General features: G+C 43.5%; 1 protein-coding gene across 1 annotated transcript in view; it reads left to right on the forward strand.

Annotated features, from left to right (window-relative positions):
- MGAT5 (alpha-1,6-mannosylglycoprotein 6-beta-N-acetylglucosaminyltransferase) overlaps positions 1-20,860 on the forward strand; it is a 304,189-nt gene that overhangs the window by 114,172 nt on the left and 169,157 nt on the right. The window contains exon 3 of the mRNA XM_082260943.1: positions 8,914-9,081. Coding sequence (XP_082117069.1) covers positions 8,914-9,081 — 168 coding nt within the window. The remainder of the gene's footprint in view (positions 1-8,913; positions 9,082-20,860) is intronic.

Raw genomic sequence — 20,860 nt, forward strand, 5'->3', positions numbered from 1 at the left:
AATTAACGCTCAAGCACTATACACACCTGGACTCCTTAAAGCGTATAAACGTGCAGTGTATTTTTTTTTCTTGCCTGTGAACATTAGTGTGCATGGACACATTGAAGGGGTGTTCAGAGACCAAAAAGGTTGAACGCTCCTAAAAGTGATGTGTTTAATACCCAGTGTGCATAAGGCCTTAAAGTGATTGTCATTTTGCAAAAAAAAAAAAAAAACGAACCTTTACAAACACGTTTTGCACAGAGCAGCCCCGACCCTCCTCATGGGGTGCCCCGTCGGCACTCCTTCTCTTCATCGGGTGCCCCCACGGAGAGCCGCTGTCCATAGAAACACCCATGCGGGTGCGCTCAGGAGTCCCACTGCTGCATCTATTGACGACAGAACTCAGCCCCGCCCCCTGCTCCTGTGTCACCTGATTTGATTGACAGCAGTGGGAGCCAATGGCTCCTGCTGCTGTCAATCTATCCAATGAAGCCCCAAGACAGCAGCTCTAGCCGCTGGGCTCATGCTCGTCGCTGGAATGATCGGGTTAAGGTAAGAATAATGGGGGGTCTGGGGGACAGCTTCAGCACCAAAGGTTTTTAAACTTAATGCATAGAATGCATTAGGGTGAAAAACCTTGAGACTTTACAACTCCTTTAAAAAATGGCCTGGTAATGAGAGCATATATGTAGGCTGGTGTTCAAGATGTTAATTATTAGCCATTATGTGCAGCTATTGCTTTTACTTAGCATGACATAAAGCATCGGAACTGCTCCTATGATGTATTTTTATCTTATCGGCTCTGATCTTATCCGTTATCTGCTTTGTGAATTTTGTGCGGTCACTTTTTTTTTTTTTTTTGTCTGGAGTGGGTACAGAGGCATGAAGACTGATTTCCCAAGAAGTTGAGAAACTTCATTGAGAATTTGTGAATATTTACAGTTTGGCTATGTGGGAAGCATTTTTTATATGATTAGTATCACTTAAAATACTAAGGGTCATTTCTGTCATCCGCTCCATGTGCCCGCATATCATCCCATCCGTTTGCGGATGATATGCGGACATAATGTAAGTATATGGCACTGCGGATGTCAGCGGATGACACCGCTGACATCCGATTTTCCTTCCTTTCCGTTTTTTACACGGAAGAAAAAATGGGGTTCTGTTCCATTCGTAAAAACGGAACTGAAAGGAGGAAAATCGGATGTCAGTGAATGGTATTCCGCTGACATCCGAAGTGCCATTCACTTACATTATGTCCGCAAATCATCCGCAAACGGATGGGATGATTTGCGGACACACGGAGCGGCCGTGTGAAAGGACCCTTAGTCTTGTGTTAGGTTTGTTTTTTTTTTGTTTTTTTTAGTTAAAAATATTATACTTACCTGCTCTGTGCAGTTGTTTTTGCACAGAGCAGCATCCTCTTCTTCGGGCTCCTGGCCTCTTCCCTCCCGTTTTTGAGTACTAGGGATCAACCGATATCTGTTTTTTGTTGCCGATAACGATATTTTGTAAATCCTTTGTCCGAGACTAGTCTTCTTCTCCTCCAACCATTAGGTGGTGATGGTCATGTAAGGGTAAAATGATGTCACATAGCATAATTCCATTTACAAATGTTATTGAATATGCCACTCACATGTACAAATTAAAGACCTAAGCAATTCCACATCAGCAGATCTGCTGGCAGATCGGTATCTCTCACCCACTTGCCGTAAGTGATACCGCTACGTTCGGCATCCACTCAATACTGCTCTCTCTCTCTCTCTCTCTCTCTCTCTCGATCCATCACCCACCCGATACCGATCCATCTCTCACCGACTTACCATAAGTGACACCCGGGTGATACCGCTCCATCTAGCATACGATCTCCGAGGTCACTGGCCTCGGAGATCGTCATCGTATGCCGGACGGAGCGGTATCACCCGGGTGTCACTTACGGCAAGTGGGTGAGAGATACCGATCTGCTAATGTGGAATTGCTTATATCTTTAATTTGTATATATGTGAGTGGCATATTCAATAACATTTGTAAATTGAATTATGCTATGTGACATCATTTTACCCTTACATGAGCAATATTTGGAATATCAGCCAGTTCCGGGGCCCGATGCAGATAAATCTGCAAAAGTCAATATCTGCCCTCGATATATCAGCTTTGCCGATAATCGATCGGTCGATCCCTATTGAGTACCCTCAAAGCAAGCCGCTTGCTATGGGGGCACCCGGGCCGAACCATAGCTCCCTGTGTTCATTGTCACAACCTGGCCCGCCCCTTTTTCTCCTCGTTGGCTTATGGACTTTGACAGCAGCGGAAGCCAATGGCGCCACGCTGCTGTCTAAGCCAATGAGGGGGAGTCCCAGGCAGCCAAGACACTCCTGCAAAGTCGCTGGCTCTGGATTGACCCCAGGTAATTAATAGGGTGCTGAGGGCGGCTGCTGCACACAGAAGGCTTTTTTATCTTAATGTATAAAATGCATTAGGATGATAAACCTTCTGACTTTACCAGCACTTTAAAAGTGATCCAGGTGTTTGCTTTCCACATAAGGCCTCATACATTGGGGCCATTGGCAATTGTGTGCGGGAGTTCCCAATGGTTAGCTGCTGGCTAAAGCCCCATTGAAGGCAATGGAAGGCTGACAGCTCCCTCAGCTATTTGTGGCCACTCACATATAATTGCTAATGGAGCCATCAACTGTCAGTGGCCCTGGATGCAGACTCGTGGAGTCGATTAGTCAGTCTGAATCCAGGGCAAATAGTTCACAGGTAATCAGTGCTTGAGAAATTACATGTGAGGGGCCACGATAAGCTGCAGAAGGTGTTGGCCCCCTATTGCTTTCAATGGAGTTAATGCATTCAGCTCATCACCTTGAACCCCTCTGGCATGTAATCCCTAATGGCCCCATTCGCAAGTGTGAATAGGGCCCAAATCCACCTCATTATATGGGAGAGTTCTGGTACAAGGTCTGATGAGCTTCCTATTGTAAGAAATGGATGTACAGGTGTGGGGTTTTATTGCATTTTGGGATTCCAGCCAGCTTTAAAACCATATCCTGCTTTTCAATACATCTAAGCTGCTTCTTTTTTTTAATGGTTTCCTTGTTCAGCTCTACTAATCTGTTGGCGTTTTAGAAGTAAAGATGATCAAAAAAGGACCCGGCGGTGTCCTAAATTAGCTGCTACATCTGTTCATGTGACCACTTAGGAAATAATCCCAGTAATCTCTTGTCTGCTTACAAGAACATAAAGAATCTTAATCTCAAAATACATCAAGGTTATGAAGCTGAAATATTAAAAATATCTAAGGAAGGGATTTTTCTATCCCTGTCTGAACAGAGCCAATAGGTCAGCTACAAATATGCCAAAGAATGGTGGGAAAATGTTCTGGGGAATAAATTCTCCTTTCTGGGTATAACAAAGTCACATTGAGCTGGTGCTGTCATGTCCATTTCTGTCGTTGGTGTTCATAGCAAAACCAGACTGGCATCCCATATCGAATTTATGCACTCTCTGCTAAACTATAGGTGCTACCTTACCCAGGAACATGGCGGTTATTGAGCAGGAGTTTGCAATATTGCTTTGAAACTAGATGCCCCCCCCCCCCCCCCCAACACACACACACAGGTCTCTCCACCTCACAAGCTCTCTCCCTTCAAAGGAAAACTTTAGCTGTGCTGCAGGTAGGCAGAAGATATAGATATATAATTTTTTTTTTTTTTTTAAGGGTATCTACAGTGCCCTGTGAAAGTATTTGGCCCCCTTGAACTTTTCGACCTTTTGCCACATTTCAGGCTTCAAACATAAAGATATAAAGCTGTAATTTTTTGTGAAGAATCAACAAGTGGGACACAATCATGAAGTGAAACAAAATTTATTGGATATTTCAAACTTTAACAAATAAACGGAAAAATTGGGCGTGCAAAATTATTCAGCCCCCTTAAGTTAAGTTAATACTTTGTAGCGCCACGTTTTGCTGCGATTACAGCTGTAAGTCGCTTGGGGTATGTCTCTATCAGTTTTGCACATCGAGAGACTGAAATTTTTGCCCATTCCTCCTTGCAAAACAACTCGAGCTCAGTGAGGTTGGATAGAAAGTGTGGAAAGAACTGAAAACTGCTGTTCACAAACAGATTCTCGATTGGATTCAGGTCTGGACTTTGACTTGGCCAGTCTAACACCTGGATATGTTTATTTGTGAACCATTCCATTGTAGAATTTGCTTTATGTTTTGGATCATTGTCTTGTTGGAAGACAAATCTCCGTCCCAGTCTCAGGTCTTTTGCAGACTCCATCAGGTTTTCTTCCAGAATGGTCCTGTATTTGGCTCCATCCATCTTACCATCAATTTTAACCATCTTCCCTGTCCCTGCTGAAGAAAATCAGGCCCAAACCATGATGCTGCCACCACCATGTTTGACAGTGGGGATGGTGTGTTCAGGGTGATGAGCTGTGTTGCTTTTACGCCAAACATAACATTTTGCATTGTTGCCAAAAAGTTTGATTTTGGTTTCATCTGACCAGAGCACCTTCCTTCACATGTTTGGTGTGTCTCCCAGGTGGCTTGTGGCAAACTTTAAATGACACTTTTTATGGATATCTTTAAGAAATGGCTTTCTTCTTGCCACTCTTCCATAAAGGCCAGATTTGTGCAGTATACGACTGATTGTTGTCCTATGGACAGAGTCTCCCACCTCAGCTGTAGATCTCTGCAGTTCATCCAGAGTGATCATTGGCCTCTTGGCTGCATCTCTGATCAGTCTTCTCTGACGGCCAGGTCTTTGAAGATTTGCAGTGGTCTGATACTCCCATTTCAATATTATCGCTTTCACAGTGCTCCTTGGGATGTTTAAAGCTTGGGAAATCTTTTTGTATCCAAATCCAGCTTTAAACTTCTCCAACAGTATCTCGGACCTGCCTGGTGTGTTCCTTGTTCTTCATGATGCTCTCTGCGCTTAAAACGGACCTCTGAGACAATCACAGTGCAGGTGCATTTATACGGAGACTTGATTACACACAGGTGGATTCTATTTATCATAATTAGTCATTTAGGTCAACATTGGATCATTCAGAGATCCTCACTGAACTTCTGGAAAGAGTTTGCTGCACTGAAAGTAAAGGGGCTGAAAATTTTGCACGCCCAATTTTCCAGTTTTTTATTTAACAAAGTTTGAAATATCCAATAAATTTTGTTCCACTTCATGATTGTGTCCCACTTGTTGATTCTTCACAAAAAATTAGTTTTATATCTTTGTTTGAAGCCTGAAATGTGGCAAAAGGTTGCAAAGTTCAAGGGGGCTGAATACTTTCACAAGGCACTGTATACCCTCACACCTAAAAACATAAGACCCTCACTGCTGTGGTCCCCTGTGCACTTTGTCTTGTGGAACATCTGCTGCCCCGCCCACGTTTGCCAGTGTGCATCTTCATACACTTGAAATATCCGTACACAGCCCCGGAAGCTGTGTAGAAGCATAATCTTTGCAAGGGCTTCTGACCATTGTTAGCATGGTCATGTGTAAGTGCTGACCAGCAAGTCTTTTATATTGTCTCGGAAGAAAAAACACTCTCGTTGGTCAGTGTTGGCACATGACCATGCCAACCAATAGTCAGGAGCCCTTGCAAAGATTATGCTTCTACACAATTTCCAGGGCTTTGTGTGGATGTTTCAAGTGTATGGAGATGCACACCAGGGACCATGGGCGGTGCGACAGTGGATGAAACGCAGACTGCACAGGGGGACGGCAGCTGTGAGGTTGTTGTTAGGAGGGCCTTAATGGTGCCTGGTGGAAACGTAAATGGGCTGACAAAAGCCTAGGTGCCAGGACCCGATTCCTAGTCCCCATGGCATCTGTCGAGCCCTGAACTATGGAGTACGCTTTTTTTTTTTGTACAGTTTTGTTGCGATACTTCACTTGTATGGGCAATCCATCAATGTACTAATGTACACTTTTGCACTCCTCAAAATCTGATTCGGGCACTGAATGCTAATCCTTACTGTAAAGATGGTTAGGTTAAAGCGGTTGTAAACCCTAGAAGAAAAAAAAAACCTGCAAGACAAAGGCATAATGGGCTAGTATGCATAGCATACTAGCCCATTATGTGTAACTTACCTTAGAACGAAGCCCCCACACGGACCCCCGGACATCGCTGCGGGTGCTGCCATGATCCCTTGCCGTCTCTTCCGGGTTCGGCGGCTCCGGCGCGGTGATTGGACGGAAGAGACGGCTCCGGCGCGATTGGGCGGAGCCGCGATGACGTCACTCCCGCGAGCTCCCGGCAAGTTAATTGAAGGTCCCCCCGGGACCTTCGGAGCGCATGCGCCGCTCGCGAGAGCGGCTGCATGCACTGTAAATATCTCCTAAACCGTGCCGGTTTAGGAGATATTATTTGTACCTACAGGTAAGCCTTATTATAGGCTTACCTGTAGGTAAAAGTGTCAAAAAGCGGGATACAACCGCTTTAAGGCAAAGATCAGTCTTTAGGCATTATGAGAACATGCAGGACTTTCAGAAAATGCACCAACACTGCCCGATGCAATATGTTTAGGGTGAAACGCAGGTAACCATCATGAAACTCACGGATATCTTGCCTTGTACCCACCACAACGCCTTTTTTTTTAAATTTTGTTTTTATGTTCTTTTGTGGTGGTTTAAACAGTTTGACATCAGCTGCAATTCCCTTTAAGCTAGGAACAAACCTCCCCCCTGAGGACTATGCAGAAGGCGTATTATCCAAGGCACTATATTATACAGGGTTGTTAATGATTTAATTGCAGGCGTGCACATACTCGACTTTTACATGTGTTTTTCTGATTGTAAAAAGGTCATAATGCATGTTCTCGCATGGGAATGTAATTATTTTTTTGTGTTCTCTATTCAGTCTTGCTGAATTATGTCCTTTGTATAAGGAGAAACCTAATAGTTGCCATTTAACCAGGCCTGTTTCTGACGCATGTTTAAAAGTTAAAATCAGTATTTTTTTGCTTGAAAATTACTTGGAACCCCCTATTATTATTATTATTATTATTATTATTATTATTATTATTATTATTATTAATAATATTTGTTTTAGAAGAGACCCTAGAGAATAAAATGGAGATTGTTGCAATACTTTGTCGCACTGTATTTACGCAGCAGTCTTACAAATGCAATTTATTGGGGAAAAAAATACACCTTTGAATTTAAAAAAATGAAAAAGTAAAGTTCAATTTTTTTTTCTTGAATGTGAAAGATAATGTTACCCTAAGTAAATTGATACCTAACATGTCATGCTTCAAAATTGCGCACGCTGATGAAATGGCAAACTTTGGTACCTTTAAAATCTCCATAGACGATGCTTTAAACATTTCTACAGGTTACCATTTTAGAGTTAGTGAAAAAGGAGACAAAGTTTAGAGTTGGAGCAAGAACAATAATTTTAGCACTAGACCTTCTCTAACGATCGTGGCGATACCTCACGTGTGGTTTGAACCCCATTTACATATGTGGGCGCGACTTTCATATGCGTTTGCTTATTTATTTTTTTAATAAAAACATCCCTTGTAATAGAAATAAGCAGGACAGGTCCTCTTTAAAGTGAAATCTGGGGTCAAAATCTCACACTGGAAAGCAATACGTTTATTTTTTTTTTTCAAATAAAAAAAATAAATAAAAAAAAAAATTGGCCCTTTAGTGCCGGTTCACACTTGTGCGATGCAGGAAGGCTGTGAATTCGCAGCCTGTTCCCGCATCGCAAACGCACCCCTGGCAGTTCACACTGCCATATGCGATACGCTGGGGGTGTCAATGAAATGTTAACGACACCCCCAGTTTGATCGCATATCGCAGTGCGATCTGACAGTTCGCACAGGATCGGATTGCACAAGTGTGAACCACTGTGCGATCCGATCCTGATTCGGCTGAAAAAATGCCTCATGTGAGACTTTTGTGCTGGTGCAGTGCGAATTTAGCCATACAAAGTGGCTGAATTTTGCACTGCACATCCGATCGCATGCAATGAAGGAGCAGTGCGCTCCGATATTACATGCGATCGCCGCACACGCGGAAGTGTGAACCGGCACTTAAGGCCATTGGGCGAAAGTGACGTTTGATGTTTCTCCAGTCCGCCAAGGGCATAGATTGGAGTGGGAGCCATCTTACCCTCATTCGACTTCCTGCCCATCGGGTGAGTGGATCAGATTGATTTCCCCACTACCAATGGCTCCGGTAAGCAGGGAAAAGCGACCAGGGAGGGGGGTGGGCACCTCTCTTGCCACCCATGAAAGTGATCTCATGGTGAATCCGCCCATGGGACCACTTTTATGTTAAAGCAGACCACTGGCCGTGTAAGCAAATACCAGGGTTATGGCCGCTCGCTGCAGCCATAACCCCAGTATTATACTACAAAATAGCGAGGTGAATACACGGTGGGTGCTCCAGAAGTGGTTGATAAACTTAAGTAGAACTATTGTCGACATATTTTTTTATTTATTTTTTCATTTTGGATAGAACAAGGGAGGGTTATAAATAACTCCTGTCAGATGGTTTGCCATCTGTGTCCCATTGTGGAGATTTCCCGTCCCATAGCCATATAGGAAGTGAGAGGAAATCTCTCTCCAAATTCAGGGAATTCCTTGAGGGTCCAGTGTCCCTATTTTAAGATTTCCACCTTTTTATGGGAACAACCCAAAATTTGGGTTTTTTTTTTTTTTTTTTTTTTTTTTTTTTACTATTCACTTCCAATGCGAATGGTAAATGGGACAAATGGGGTGAATCTCCCTTACAGGGATACAAACAGCAATACAAACTTACAGGGGTTCTAATCCCTCTCCACTCCATCCAAAAATAAATTTGCTTTTAGATATACTTTAAACCAAAATGCAAATGTAATGCATGATTTTAGAAATAATGCCCTCCTTTTTGTTTTTTTTTTTTTTTGTTTTTGTATTTTTTTAAGATTTAAAGAAGACGCTGGCGGTTCTTCTGGATAATATTTTACAAAGGATTGGCAAATTGGAATCAAAGGTTGACACCCTGGTTTTAAATGGCACGGGATTAAACACCACCAATGGTACAACAACTGCCATTCCCAGTGTTGGCGCTGGGGATAAAATAAACGTTGCAGGTATGTTTCTGGTTTCTTTTTAAAGTGGAACTGTTAGTAGTTATTTTATTAAAGTGGAAGTCCGGCCTATTCCTGACTAACCTTAAAGTAATTAACAGCTGGTTTTATTTTTTTAAAACTTACTTTTACCTGCTCTGTGGTTTTGCACAGAGCAGACCTGATCTTCCTCTTCTGGGGTCCCCCGCCTGCGCTGCTGGCCCCTCCTCCTTGCCAAGTGCCCCATAGCACACAGCTTGCATCAGCCCCGCATCTTACTCCCTCCTCACTGGCTTTGACAGCAGCTGGTGCCAATGACCCCCACTGCTGTCTTGGCCAGTGAGGACGACGAGACTCGGGAGAGCTACTGCTCTCATGCACATCGATGGCCTGGCATAAGGGGAGGGTCTTGGGGGGGGGGGGGGGGGGATGCTGCACACAGGTTTTTTACCTTCATGCATTAGAAAACTTAAAGGTAAAAACCCTTCAGCCTTTATAACCACTTTAAAATTGTTCCCACCTCCTTTCTAAATCCTTTTCTTTCTACCCTGTGAAAGAAAGATGTGTAAAATCTTGCCCTTAAGCTTTTCTGTAATAGATCCTGTTTAACCACTTAAAGAGAAGCTGTTTAACCACTTAAAGAGCAGCACCAAAAGGGAGGGGTATGCCTGTATATCAAGAACAATGTGCAAGTAAATATGAGAGACTGTCATGAATGGAGCTAGGGAAGAGGTAAAATCCCTATGGGTAGAGCTTCATAGGGAAAGGTACTATGGGGAAAGTAATATTGGGTGTTTGCTATAGGCCCCCCAGCCAGAGGGAGGAGGTGGAGTCGGACCTTCTATCACAGGTTGGAATGGCAGCAAGGATGGGAAATGTCATTATAATGAGGGATTTTAATTATCCAGTATAGACTGGGCAGAAGGAACCAAGCATTCATCTAAGGCTCGCCATTTTCTAAATGTTTTGCAGGACAATTTCATGGGTCAGATGGTGAACACACCGACAAACAATGCGTTACTAGACCTACTGATTACTAACAATACAGACCTGTTCTCACGGATGTAGAAATACGGGGCAACTTAGGAGACCGTGGGTCAACCACAGGTCAATTCGTTTCAGTATAAATCATACAAATAGGAAATACAAGGGCACTGAATTTCAGAAGAGCCAACTTCCCTAAACTGCGCTCTTTGCTAGATATAAAATGGGATAGAATCCTAGGAACAAAGAACACAGAGGAAAAATGGGAGTACTTTAAGAACATACTAAACAAACGGATTGGCCAGTGCATTCCAAAGGGGAATACATTTAAAAGAGTCAAAATAAACCCTGAGTGGCTAAACTCCCAACGTAAAAATGCATATTCAAACTAAAGAAAAGGCTTTCAAAAATTACAAGGCTCAGGGGTCATTGGTAGCATTCCAACATTACAAAAATTTGCAGTAAGTAATGGAAGCGCGCAATCAAGGTGGCTAAAATGGAACACGAAAGGCACATAGCGGAAGAGTAAAAAACCCCCAAGGGATATCTGGCTACAAAGGATGGAGAGAAGGCGGAGATGCTAAATAAATTCTTCTGTCTTCACAAAAGAGTGGGGGGGGGGGGTGGTGCTACAATTACCCAGCCTGTAATGTTAACCATGAGGGTGCTTCCTGTGACGTTAACTTTAACAGAAGACAGACTCAGAAATAGACTTGAAAAACTTAACATAAATAAGTCACTGGGACCAGATGGCTTACACCCGAGGGTCCTTGGAAGAACTCACCTGGTGATAGCCAGACCATTCCTAATTTTTATGGATAGCCTACGGACAGGAATGGTACCAGCCGATTGGGGAAAAAGCAAACGTGGTACCAATATTTAAAAAAGGGCCAGGATATATCCCTGGGAACTAAAGGCCGATTAGCCTATTAGTAGTTTGCAAGATATTGGAGGGGATACTGGACTATATACAAGATTTTAGTAATAAAAACGTTATTGGTAATTGGCATGGATTCATGAGGAATCATTCTTGCCAGACCCAATCAATTAACCTTCTATGAGGAAGTGAGTTGCCATCTAGATAAAGGAAGACCTGTGGATGTGGTGTATCTGGACTTTGCAAAGGTATTTGATACAGTTCCCCACAAACGCTTACTGTACAAACTAAGGCATGTAGGTATGGACCTTAGGGTGAGTACCTGGATTGAAAATTGGCTCCAGGGGCGAGTTTAGAGGGTGGTGATAAATGGGAAGTACTAGGATTGGTCTGGTGTGGAAAGTGGGGTCCCCCAAGGATCTCTCCTGGGACCAATCCTGTTTAATTTATTCATAAACTACCTAGAGAATGGGATAACCAGCAAAATCTCAGTATTTGTGGACGATACAAAACTAAGCAGGGCAATATCTTCTATACAGAACGTGGAAACCTTGCAAGCAGACCTGAACAAAATAGTGGGATGGGCAACTACATGGGAAATGAGGTTTAATGTTGATAAATGTAAGGTAATGCACCTCGGTGCCAGAAATACGAATGCAAGTTACTCGCAAGGGGGAAAACCTCTGGGGAATCGAAGATGAAAAAGGACCTGGGGGTCCTAGTAGACAACAAGCTTGGCAATAACATGCAATGCCAAGCTGCTGCAAGCAAAGCCAATAGAATGTTGGCATGTATAAAAAAAGGGGATTCACTCCAGAAATAGAGATTATTCTCCCACTCTACAAGACTCTGGTCCGGCTGTATATCGAGTTTGCCGTCCAGTTCTGGCCACCGGTCCTCAGGAAGGATGTGCTGGAACTGGAGAGAGTTCAGAGAAGGGCAGGAAAGATAATTAAGGGAATGGAGGACATCAGCTATGAGGAAAGACTACAAGCACTGAACTTATTCTCTCTGGAGAAGAGACGATTGAGGGGGGATATGATATCAATGTACAAATACTGTACTGGTGACCTTAGCATAGGGAAGAAACTTTTCATTGAAAGGTAATTTTAATAAGACACGGGGCAACTCACTAAAATTAGAAGAGAATCAGTAGAACTTTAAACTGCGTAAAAGGTTCTTTACTGTAAGAGCGGTAAGGATGTGGAATTCTCTTCCACAAGCACTGGTATCAGCAGGGAGCATCGATGGTTTCAAAAAACTATTAGATGGGGACCTTAAAGACCACAACATACAGGGGTATACAATGTACTGTTGACAGCAAACACAAATGCACTTCATAGAATGGACTGGTGTGGTTTTTTTTTTTTTTTTTTTTTTCCAACCTCACTGACTATGTAACTATGTAACCATACCCACCCGTATGTCGCTGCACTTTCGATGATTATACTGGGATGATGCCTGCAGCCGAAGGGAACAACCGGTTTTTAGAGCCAGTGGTCTACTCTTGTAATGGCAATCAGGGTGGCTAACCCCCTCCTGCTGCCTTCCACAGCTGGTTTGGGCAGGACAGCCAAGCAAAGCTGAGTGTGATTGCTGGCAAAAAAGGTGCAACTTCTCAGTTCGCATGACAAGTCACTCCAATGTAAACGAGGGCTTAGTTCAACTTTCAGTAGAAATAAAATAAAATGGGCTTGATATTGAGCACTGCTGCAATGTCCCACCTGGCAAGGCTCCCATGAAAATGTGGAACAGTCACTGGCTTGTTACATTGGCAATGGGCAATTTTATAGAGAACATGTCACAGATGGGTACTTTTTATGATCTGCGCTAGCACCTGACCTATGAAGTTGTCACAGCTATTAGCATGCATCAGTGAAGTCTCAGTATGTGCATTGTAAACTTTTATCACTTTGTTCTGCTCTGTAAGCATCTTGATTGCTCTGCTGCCAAATTTTACAGGTCATTACTGGTCTGCTCATATAAAAGGGGCACCTGTATTTTACATGGAGGCCTGGTTCACTTTTGGTGTGGGGTTTTTTTTTTTTTTTTTTTAATGGATTTTTCCCTATTTAGTATTTTATTTTGTTCTATAGTCCCCTTAACTCCCAATGCATTTTATATTGAGCTGCTTCCACAGTCACAGAAAACTGAATTGTTTTGTTTTTGTGACAGACCTATATGGAAGTATATGGGAAGCATGTATGGCCCTGATTCATTAACCACTTTACCCCCTGCTACTGCTGCAATGTGGTTTGTTGTCATCCTGCGACGTAAACCTACATCGCTGGACTCCTCCCCTCGTGGGCGGCGCGCACGCGCTGCCGGAGGTTTGCTCCCGCTGTATTGTGTCACAGCGGGAGTCGGGCCAGGGGAGTAGAGGCGGTGATCACCGCCGCTCTTCCCCGATCGTCGGGGAATCGAGTGTGGAGATCCCCCCGCTTGTGTAAACAAAGCGGGCGGATCACTTAAGTGACAGGCAGGGTCAGATTGCAGGGTTTCAGCATAGCTGAACATGCGATCTGTCCCTGTGTCACTCAGTCACCTCCCCCCACACACGTCAGTAAGCACCAGGCATACATTAACCCCTCCCTCTCCAATAAAATTAACCCCTTCCCTGCCAGTGTCATTTTTGCAGTAACCGTGTATATGTATAGCACTGATTACTGTAGTAATGTCACGGTACCCCCAAAAGTGTCAAATGTCAGTCAAGGGTCCGATCTGTCCGCAATGTCGCAGTACCGCAAAAAAATCGCAGATCGCCGCCATTACTCGTTAAAAAAAAAATACCCCAAAAATTACAAATATTTCCCTTAGTAAACGCAATAACTTTTGCGCAAACCAATCAAAATACGCTTATTGTGATTTTTTTTTTTTTTTTTTTTTTTACCAAAAATGTGTAGCAGAAAACAAATTGGCCAAAAATTATAAAAATTTTGATTTTTACATTTTTTTGGGGGGGATTTCATATAAAAAAAATGTGAAAAATATTATTGTTTTTTCAAAATTTTCGCTATGTTTTTTTGTTTATAGCGCAAAAAGTAAAAATCGCACAGGTGATCAAATACCACCAAAAGAAAGCTCTGTTTGTGGGAAAAAAAGGACGTAAATTTCGTTTGGGTACGGCGTTGCATGACCGCGCAATTGTCAGTTAAAGTCGCACAGTGCCGAATCGCAAAAAGTGGCCTGGACGTAAGACAGCAAAATCCTCCGGTGGTTAGGCTGTATTGGCACACGATTTTCTAAATGGCGCCTAATCCCTTCATTTATGACTTAACCCGTGTAGTGCAGAGCCCCACTGCATAGAAATATTTTTTTTTGTTTGTTTGCCAAGAGTTGGGCTTTAAACAAAACCTTTCCATTTATAAATAACTCACCTTATACGATATCGTGATGTCATCACTGGGTCTCTGTTTCGCTATGCAATGCAGGTATATCAATGCTGGTAGGAGGGGCCTGTAGGGTGCTGTACATGACTTTCTAAGATCACAGCACCCTGCCGCAATACTTAAGCTCTCCTGCCCTAATGCAGCAGTGGGCTGCCTCTTGGAAGTAGTTATGCAAATATGAAAATGCCTTAAAGCCATAGCAAACTGCAAAAACAAAGTTCCAAACAATTGAGCCCCTGCAGGATAATGGCATAATGTGTTCTCCCTCTGCCTGTTCTAGATTGGTCATAAGTGAGGGAAAGGCAGGTGGGTGGCTTGTTACTTTTATGGATAAACTCTGCACACCACAAGGCTCCATTCACATATATGCGACTCCAAAAGTCATGATATTTCTATTGCGACTTTATGATGCAACTTTGGATGGGTCCGACTTTGGCTGTTGAATTTGGCTGTGACTATTGCACAACTGTTGCATTGATAACATTTAAAATACAACTTTTGAGCGTTTGCAGTCTGATACTCAAATTGCATCAAAGTCGTGCAGGAACCTTTTTAGTCACTGCGATTCTAGGTCGTTTAGGTTTGAGGGGCTTCCATTGAAATGTGCTGTGACTTGTCATGTGACTTTGTGTCCAAAGTCGCATGACAAGTCACAAGTGTGAATGGAGCCTGAGGCCCCTTTTACACTTGTCTGACTTGTCATGCGATTTGGGACTGCAAAATCGCATGACAAGTTGTTCTCCATTATTTCCAATGAGTACCATTCATATCTGCGACTTGAAGTCGCACTGACTTCAAAGTAGTCCCTGCACTACTTTGGCACGATTGGAAGCGTTTTTAAGGCCAGACATTCAAGCCCAGTCAAAATCGCGGCAACAAAGTCGCGGTAAAATTGCGCGACTCGCACAAGTGTGAAAGGGGCCTAAAACAGTTTGCTCGATAAACTTCTTGTTTACAAGGCGGTCCGGGGGTTACAAACAAGATGGGGTCTGTAGATTTGTTTATTTGAATTCAAGTCGGAACAGGTTTTTTTTTTTAAATTTTTATTATTTTTTTCTTTTTTTAGCCACTTTACCACCGGAGGATTTTGCGGTCTTACGTCCAGGCCCCTTTTTCCGATTCGGCGCTGTGCGAATTTAACTGACAATTGCGCGGTCATGCAACGCCGTACCCAAACTAAATTTACGTCCTTTTTTTCCCCACAAACAGAGCTTTCTTTTGTTGGTATTTGATCACATGTGCGATTTTTACTTTTTGCGCTATAAACAAAAAATAGTGCGACAATTTTGAAAAAATAATATTTTTCACATTTTTTTTATATGAAATTCCCCCCCAAAAAAAGTAAAAATCAAAATTTTTATAATTTTAGGTCAATTTGTTTTCTGCTACATATTTTTGGTAAAAAAAAATTGCAACAAGCGTATTTTGATTGGTTTGTGTAAAAGTTATTACGTTTACTAAGGGAAAGATTTCTGTAATTTTTTATTTTTAACGAGTAATGGCGACGATCTGCGATTTTTTTTTTTTTTTTTTTTTTTTTTTGCGACATTGCGGCGGACAGATCGGACCCTTGACTGACATTTTTGACACTTTTGTGGGTACCAGTGACATTACTGCAGTAATCAGTGCTATAAATATGCATTGTTACTGTAATAATGACACTGGCAGGGAAGGGGTTAATTTATATTGGAGAGGGAGGGGTTAATGTATGCCTGGTGCTTACTGACGTGTGTGGGGGGAGGTGACTGAGTGACACAGGGACAGATCGGATGTTCAGCTATGCAATCTGACCCTGTCTGTCACTTAGGAGATCCGCCCGCTCTGTTTACACAAGCGGGCGGATCTCCACACTCGATTCCCCGACGATCGGGGAAGAGCAGCGGTGATCACTGCCGCTCCTCCCCTGCCCCAACTCCCGCTGTAACTGAATACAGCGGGAGCGAGCCTCCGGCGGCGCGTGTGCTGCCGAGAGAGGTGAATGTCTGGTGACGTAGGTCTACGTCGCCAGACGATAACAAACCACTTTGCCGCAGTACAGTCAACGTGACTGGTCGGCAAGTGGTTAAGGTGTAGCTCCAGGCAAAAGTGAATTTTTAAGTTTTTTTTGGATATCATGGGGAAGGATTAACACCCCTGTAACATTTATTTTGCTGTCCGTGCCCCTGTTCAGAAGATTTCACCTCCCTTTCTGTCCATGTGACAATTGGATTCTAACAATTTGGGGTTGTTGTGGAAACCAGGTTTGGTGAAAGCTTCAATGGAGACGCATTTTCCCCCATAAATCTTACAGGAGTGAATTTCCCTTCCTAGGGGTAGATTTCCTCACTTCCTGTTGGCTCCCTCTGTAAGTTGTTTGTAAGTCGGATGTTTGTAACCTGGGGACCGCCTGTACACACTTTTTATATGGGCATAATGATGAGATTAACGTTTTTTATCATATTACAGCATTTTTCATGTATTGATCAGGATTTGCACTCAGTTAGCAATGCCCCACGCTTTCCAACTCCAGAAATAGATACGCCAGTTCCAAATTTTGAACTTTTGCCACATCAACTTTTGATAGGAGTCAGATCTGTAGGCGGTAAAGAAGTACAAAAGAAAACCTCAAGGCTTCTTCCTACGTTCCCTTTGATTAGTTCCAGTGTAAGGTTAGTGTTCAGTGAAAGAATGATGCATTTAAATCATACGTAATATAAACTGCATTGCAGAAGTTTCCAATCTTTTATTTTTCCCATGTGGTCTAAGTACATGGTGTGATAAAACCGGAATGGAGATGTACACGAAGATCATGAAACTGGGTTAAGACCCTAGAAAGGAGGAAAAGGAGAAACATTCCTGCTCAATTTTTTTTTTAATTTACTTATTTGAAGTGTTACTAAACCCAGGAGCCTGCATTCACTATATCTGGCCTCCCACAGTACAGAACAATGCAATTATTTTAGTAAATATAAACTGCTATAAATACCTTATATTCTTCAGTATATAGCAGTCTTGTGACTTCTATCAGTGTCTAGTTAAAGCTTGAAGGAGGACTTTTCATTCTACTCTGTCTTATGAGGCTGTATGACCCCTGACCCTTTGTCTGGACAGTGCTGATTGGCCCTGTGCTGAACACATGCACCCTCCCAAGGGAAAAAAATGTTCTAGCTATAGTCTCGAGCATGTACAGTGGGACTCTAAAGGCTCTGTACTATCAGGAGATGTGGAAGAATAGGAGAAGACCGAATCAAACAGCCTTTTTACACAATGTGCAGGATTAACCCCTTAGGTTCCACAGGGAGTATAACAAACGTGCTTTACTGCTTATACAGACTGACTACTTTTGGTTTAGTACAGGGCTTGACAAATTTGCCTGAAATCTAGGAGCCAGCTAAGAGCCCATTCACACTAGCGCGACTTGTCAGGCGACTTGTCAGCCTGACAAGTCGCGGTCGCTCGCCATTGAGTAGTACAGGACCCGTTCTAATAGGAGCGAAACAAGTCGCTCCGACTTAGAAAAAGGGTCCTGTATTACTTTGGAGCGACCTCGGAGCGACTTGCATAGACTTCCATTATGTGAAGTCTCTGCAAGTCGTACCAAAGTCTCGGTGCACGCGACTTCACAGGTCGCCCCCCGAAGTCGTGTCTCCTCAATGTGAACCGGCTCTAAGTGCTGGTTCACACTGCCGCTACCACTAAAGTAGCGTCGCTTCCAGCGCGACTTTGACGCGATTTTGACGCGACTTTGGCGCGACTTTGACGCGACTTTGGCGCGACTTAGCGCGACTTTGACGCGACCTAATCGCGAGGCAACTTTTTATTTGGCCAATCACAGAGCTGAAAATTGACAGGTACACTTAGACCCCCCAGACACTAAATACAAAAAAATGACATGCCTGCCTAAAAAAATGCCCGCTAAATGCCTGCAAGAAAAAAAGACAGCTGGTAAGACACTACAAAAAATTATAAGAAAAATGATTTTTTTTTAGGGGTTCTGGACATGCTACAGAGCTGAAACTTGACAGGGACACTTTTTTGACCCCCCAGACACTAAATCCAGAAAATGATATGCCTGCCTAAAAAAATGCCCGCTAAATGCCTGCAAGAAAAAAAGCCAGCCGCAGAGAAGCCGTATCCCTGAAAATATAGTAAAAATGCTGTTTTTTAGGGGTTCTGGACATGCTACAGAGCTGAAAATTGACAGGTACACTTTTTAGACCCCCCAGACACTAAATACAAAAAAATGACATGCCTGCCTAAAAAAATGCCCGCTAAATGCCTGCAAGAATAAAAGACAGCTGGTAAAACACTACAAAAAATTAAAAGAAAAATGTTTTTTTTTAGGGGTTCTGGACATGCTACAGAGCTGAAACTTGACAGGGACACTTTTTAGACCCCCCAGAAACGAAATCCAAAAAATGACATGCCTGCCTAAAAAAAATGCCCGCTAAATGCCTGCAAGAAAAAAAGACAGCTGGTAAGACACTACAAAAAATTAAAAGAAAAATTATGTTTTTTTAGGGGTTCTGGACATGCTACAGAGCTGAAACTTGACAGAGACACTTTTTAGACCCCCCAGAAACGAAATCCAAAAAATGACATGCCTGCCTAAAAAAATGACCACTCATGAATGCCAGCAAGAATAAAAGACAGCTGGTAAAGACACTACAAAAAATTAAAAGAAAAATGATTTTTTTTTTAGGGGTTCTGGACATGCTACAGAGCTGAAACTTGACAGGGACACTTTTTAGACCCCCCAGAAACGAAATCCAAAAAATGACATGCCTGCCTAAAAAAATGACCGCTGATGAATGCCAGCAAGAATAAAAGACAGCTGGTAAAGACACTACAAAAAATTAAAAGAAAAATGATTTTTTTTTAGGGGTTCTGGACATGCTACAGAGCTGAAACTTGACAGGGACACTTTTTAGACCCCCCAGAAACGAAATCCAAAAAATGACATGCCTGCCTAAAAAAATGACCGCTAATGCCTGCAAGAAAATTATGCTCTTTTCTTGTTCACTACCATTTTTTAGCAAAGTCGGATGACAAGTCGGATTACAGGTCGCTTCAATTAAGATAAGGAGGCGACTCCCATTGAAGTATATGGGACAGGTCGGATCACTGGTCGCCTGAAAGTAGTACAGGACCCTTTTCTGAAGTCGGAGCGACCTTAATAGCGGCAATTAAGACGGCACTGATTCATTTACATTGGTTTGGTCATGTCAAGCGACCTGGGGCGACCTGGGGCGACACAAGTCGCCTCGTGAGTCGCCCTAGTGTGAATGGGGGCTTAAAGTTAGAAGCCAGTTTGTTTTTTGTTTTTTTTAAACAAACAGCCAAGCTTTATTTCCAAACAAATAACATACTAAATTTACACATAAAGACGACTAGAACCCCACTCTCCTCTATAGGGCAATCGGATGGAAACACTGTCTGTTTCCATCCGATGCCATCTGATCCGATCCAGATTACCGCTCCATAGAGGAGACTGAAGGGTCTGATCAGACAGCCCGTGTGAAAGGGGCCTTCGGCTGTGTGGCTGTGGCATGGCGATTTAAAAAATAAATAACCTCACTCCCTGTCCACTTACCTTTACAGTCCCCCCCATCTCCCCTTTTGGTGGTTTTCTTTGGGGTGGACGTGGGTGAACTCCAGGGACGGTCGAACCTGCCTGCATGTTCTTTCCTCCCATTTTTAAATCCCCCACTGAACGGGACTACCCCCCACTCCCTTTCCCCCTTATCTGGACCTAGTCTGGTGGGGGTCCCAGGGCAGAGAATGCAGCAGAGACCCCTGGTGTCTCCCCTCCATTATTCCCACTCTGTAAGGGTCCTGGGATAGTGTGTCCCGCCCTGGTAGTCTGTTAGGGTCCCAGTGTAGGAGACCCCTAGATGTATGCCCTGCTGTTTGCAGGGTGGGTATAGTGCAGGGGGATCCCAGTGCAGAGACTGGTGCAGAGTCCCCCTAAACGTGTGTTCTACCTTCAGAGGGGTCCCCTTGCAGAGGGTGCAGGAAAGCTCCTGGCAACATGCTTCAGTGTTTGTAGCCGATGGTGGCCATTTTCACTTAGTCTGGCTAGTCTCTGGTTGGCGGCCATGTTTGTGTAGCTGGATGATGTCACTGGGGCCATTTTCCCTTAGTCTGGGAGATGCTGAAGACAACTGAAGCTTCATGGGTATGCCAAACTCCTCTGCCGTTTCCTCTGCCGTTTCCTCTGCCGTTTCCTCTGCCGTTTCCTCTGCCGTTTCCTCTGCCGTTTCCTCTGCCGTTTCCTCTGCCGTTTCCTCTGCCGTTTCCTCTGCCGTTTCCTCTGCCGTTTCCTCTTCCTATGCCCGGGACATAGGAACAGGGATAGCGTCCATGATCTGGGTTTAAATTCTCTGTGCTCCTCCGGTCGATGGGGTGAGTCTTTGGGGGTCCCTGTTATCTGCCTTCTGATAGGTACCCTGGGCCTTGAGGGGATCCTTTTAGTGGTGCCAAAACGTGCCAAAAGATCGTTTATGTACTGCAAGGTCTTCTTTTCCTTATGAAGCCTCGGTCACATCTCCCCCACTGACCCCCTCATGGAGGT

The sequence above is a fragment of the Pelophylax lessonae genome (genome assembly GCF_965119305.1).
Source record: "Pelophylax lessonae genome assembly, chromosome: 6".
Classification (NCBI taxonomy): Eukaryota; Metazoa; Chordata; class Amphibia; order Anura; family Ranidae; genus Pelophylax; species Pelophylax lessonae.